General features: G+C 46.1%; 1 protein-coding gene across 1 annotated transcript in view; it reads right to left on the reverse strand.

Moving 5' to 3' along the window:
- The window catches only part of FAM117B (family with sequence similarity 117 member B), a 139,305-nt gene extending 139,020 nt beyond the window's left edge, over positions 1 to 285 (reverse strand). The window contains 1 exon segment of the mRNA XM_023510382.1: positions 1 to 285. This exon segment is cut by the window's left edge and continues 21 nt beyond it. Within this exon segment, the coding sequence (XP_023366150.1) occupies positions 1 to 168 (168 nt within the window). The 5' untranslated portion in view covers positions 169 to 285.
- Between the last annotated feature and the right edge of the window lie 3,756 nt (positions 286 to 4,041).

Genomic DNA, 4,041 nt, shown 5'->3' on the forward strand with positions numbered 1-4,041 from the left:
GCCGCTCCGCGTGGGGCTGCCATGTTGCTGCTGCTGCTTCAGCTGGAACGGAACCGTCGCCCTCATGGGCTGCAAGCGGCTCCCGGGTGCCCCGGCCGTGGCGACCGCACCACCCCCAAGGGAGCCGCCCGGCGTGGGGGACCCGTTGCGCCTCACCCGCTGGGACATGGTCCCCCCCTCCCCAGTGACTGGGCGAGACGGGGGGGTTTGTTGTTGTTGGGCTGCAGGGGGACGATTCTTGGGGCCAGAGGGAAGGCCCCTGCGACAGGGTGACGAAGCCGAACTCCGGGGTGCGGGGGCCGACCGGGCCGCGGCCCACAGCAACAAGGTGGTCCAGCCGCTACCGCCGCCGCTGCTCCTCATCAACAATAGTGTCTCCTCCGCCGCCCCCGCCCCCCGCGAGCGCCCATTGGTGTAGCGTCAACCGCGCTCGAGCCGCTCCACCGCGCCCATTGGCTGAGAGCAGCTCTGGTCCCGGGCCCCCGGGGCCTTACCGAGCCTGGGTGTGCGCGGAGTCTGTCTGCTCTTTAAAGAGAAAGAGACCCGCCCCCCCGTGGGGAGGAGGAGTGGAAGAAACAGGCGGTGTGTATGTGTAGAGTGCGCGCGTGTGTGTGTACACGTGAGTGCACGTGTACGCGCGCCTGGCCACGCGCATCTTTCCCTTCCCACTGGGGGGAGCTCTGGGGACTCTCGCTCAGGAATGTTGCCAAAGGGAACGTCCAGAACCAGAAAACTCCTCGGGCATAGTCTGAAGCATTTTCCACATAACTCATTTCCTTTAATGGGTATTAACATATACGCGCGTCTCTTTTGGGTTTTTTCCTTACGCTTTTTGTTATGTCCTAATTCCATCTACCTAAGAGCAGGGCTCAAAAAGGGAAGAAAATTAATCTTACTAGCATTTTACACCCCTCCTTTTTCTTTCTTAATGTTTAAAGCTCTCCAAAAAGACAAATCTCAGGTTAAAATTGTTATTTAGAATATGATTTTAGGTAGTATCTATAGAGTTCAGTTACCAAATGTTATTGCCAACTTTCTGTATCTCACGTAATCAAGAATTTATTTTAGGCTCTGCGTCCTATCTCAGTGAGTAGGGCGCCAGCCACATACACAGAGGCTGACAGGTGCAAGGCTGGCCAGGCCTGCTAAACAACAATGACAACTGCAACCCCCTCTCCCCCCAAAAAATGGCTGGGTGTTGTGGTGGGCGCCTGTAGTCCAGGCTACTTGGGAGGCTGAAGCAAGAGTATCGCTTGGGCCCAAGAGTTTGAGGTTGCTGTGAGCTGTGACAGTAAAGCACTCCACTGAGGCTGAGGTGGTGAAACTCTATCTCAAAAAAAAAAAAAAACACAGAATGTATTCTAATCAGATTTCACTGTTCCCTGATACCTTAGAAAGATGTCTGCTACCTTACCAGTTTGTAAAGTGCTACAGAGGGCCTTATTTGATCCTCCAAATCATTACTTGAAACAAAACGTGGCCAGCGAGCCATAGTGGAGAAACAAGTCTTTGTGGTATAGGCAAGGACTCAGGAAGGCAGGCCCTGGCTCTAGAATAACCCTTTTTTCATCAAGGGGGAAAAAAATAAAGTGACTGCACACCCTACATGCTCACCTCGCCTCGCTTGCCTCATTGGCTGTGAATTCCCCGTCCATAGCCTCTTTTCTCTTTCCTACTTTACTAGATGTGTATCATAGACAGATTTTTATCTTGTAAAAATGTAGGGATGGGAGGCACAGTATAATTCACTCTGGACCTGAAATCCAACTAGGTCCCTGTGCACTGTGATGGGAACCCTTTGAAGACCTAAAGAGATTTATATCCACCACTTCCTCTGTGACCTTGGGTAGCTCACAAGCCAATTTCCATATCTGTAAAATTCAGTTAAACAAAACCATACAGTTCCTTCATTTAATTGTTATGATTACTATCCAAGGGTCAAATAAGAATGTGGTGCTCCATAGAGTCTCCATGGATTTGTAGGCCCACATCTCTCCTTACTATCCATTTCCCTTTCTCATCTCCTCTCCCCAAACACAGAAAGGCTCCAAGCTATTGGCCCAGGACCTACCTTCAATTGGCTGGGGCTTTGGATAGATTTGACATCACTATCTGTCCCCTATAACCTGGAGTGAGAACAAAAACAGCTTTTCACAAGATAGAAACATACAGGAAACTGCCAACAAGATCCATAAGAGGCTGGGCACAGTGGCTCCTTTCTGTAATCCTAGCACTCTGGGAGGCCGAGGCAAGTGGGTTGCCTGAGCTAACATGTTTGAGACCAATTTGAGCCAGAGCAAGGCCTCGTCTCTAAAAATAGCCAGACACTGTGGCAGGGCCTGTAGTGCCAGCTACTTGGGAGGCTGAGGCAAGAGAATCACTTAAGCCCAAGAATCTGAGGTTGTTATTAGCTGTGACTCCACAGCACTACCAGCTGCGACAAAGTGAGACTCTTATCTCAAAAAAAATCCTGAAGAGAGGATCTTCTTTTATGTCTCGTTTTAATAGAAAAGAGAAAAGATATACTATTAAATAAGGATATCAGGGAAGATATATGTGATATTTTGTTCGCCACAAAGTAGGAGCTCAGTACCTATTTACTGAGTTATCCTGAAGGGAGTCCAGCATCCCTAGTGTCCTAGGTTCCCTGATCAATTGCTTTTGATATCACCAAACTACAGAGTTCTTTGTTAGCAATGGGCTTTTAGCTTTTCAGAGGTAATGAACTGATTCCAGTAGATCTCATTAGATTACATTAGGTCAATTGATTTAATTAGATCAAAGAGTTTAAAAATGTCCTTGGCTCAGTCATGAGATCTTGTAGAGCCAGTTCACCTTTTGTTTCTAGTTGTATTTCCTACAGAAACTCAAACCATACACCTCTGAAAAATTCTTTTTTAAACTTATTTGACCACCCACCTCACTTACCACTTTAGGGCTTACCTTTAAACAAATGAGAGCATTTTAACAGAAGCAGGTATAACCATTTCAGCCTCCTTTGTACTAAGGGATATTTGCAATGACTTGTAAATCAAATTGTTGAAAGTATGAAGTCAAAGAATGCTTTTAAAAAATACTTGGATAGGCTTGGCGCCTGTGGCTCAAGCGGCTAAGGCTCCAGCCACATATACCAGAACTGTCAGGTTCGAATCCAGCCCAGGCCCGCCAAAAAACAATGACACTTAGCAACCAAAAAAATAACTGGGCGTTGTAGTGGGAGCCTGTAGTCCCAGCTACTTGGGAGATGGAGGCAGGAGAATCACTTTAGCCCAGGTGTTGGAGGTTGCTGTGAGCTGTGATGCCACAACACTCTACCCAGGGCGACAGCTTGAGGCTCTGTCTCAAAAAAAAAAAAAGTGTATCTTCAAACTCTTCTCTGTTCTTAAATTTAATGACAATGAAGAAAAACAACATTTACTCTTGCCCTTTACTTAAATGACTGTTACTGAAGATTCAAAGGAAGAAATTTGCATCAAGGTGATATATTGGTCTTTACTAGTTTATCTGTTAAGAGAGTCCTTGTATTTTAAGGATCAACAAAATAAATACATCTCCTAGTTTAACCCTGTTCTTCTTTGGATATAACTCAAATTTTCCACTTTCTCTCCAAGGTTGAAATGTAACTGTATAAAGTTGTTTACAAGAAGCAACATACTGGGATTGGTGTGTCCTTATTTAAACTTCAGAAGACAAAATTATTAATAGGAGCTCATTTGCTCCTGTGCATGCTTAACTCTTTACAACGATCCTGCTATGGTAAAGGGAGATGGATTTTGAGAAAATGTTTATCTTCTTGTTTCTTTTTTCTTCCTATAGCTTCCATAGAATTAACCTATCTTTTTATAGATCTCTAAAATATCACTGAATTGAACATTATAAAGCCACTAAAATGATAAGTATGAAATCACAAATTCGGCTCGGCGCCTATAGCTCAACCGGCTATGGCGCCAGCCATGTACACCTAAGGTGGCAGGTTCGAATCCCCAGCCCGGACCCGCCAAACAACAATGATGGCTGCAACCAAAAAATAGCCGGGCGTTG

Source organism: Otolemur garnettii, unplaced genomic scaffold (assembly GCF_000181295.1).
Source record: "Otolemur garnettii isolate 467f Iridium unplaced genomic scaffold, OtoGar3 scaffold00013, whole genome shotgun sequence".
NCBI lineage: Eukaryota > Metazoa > Chordata > Mammalia > Primates > Galagidae > Otolemur > Otolemur garnettii.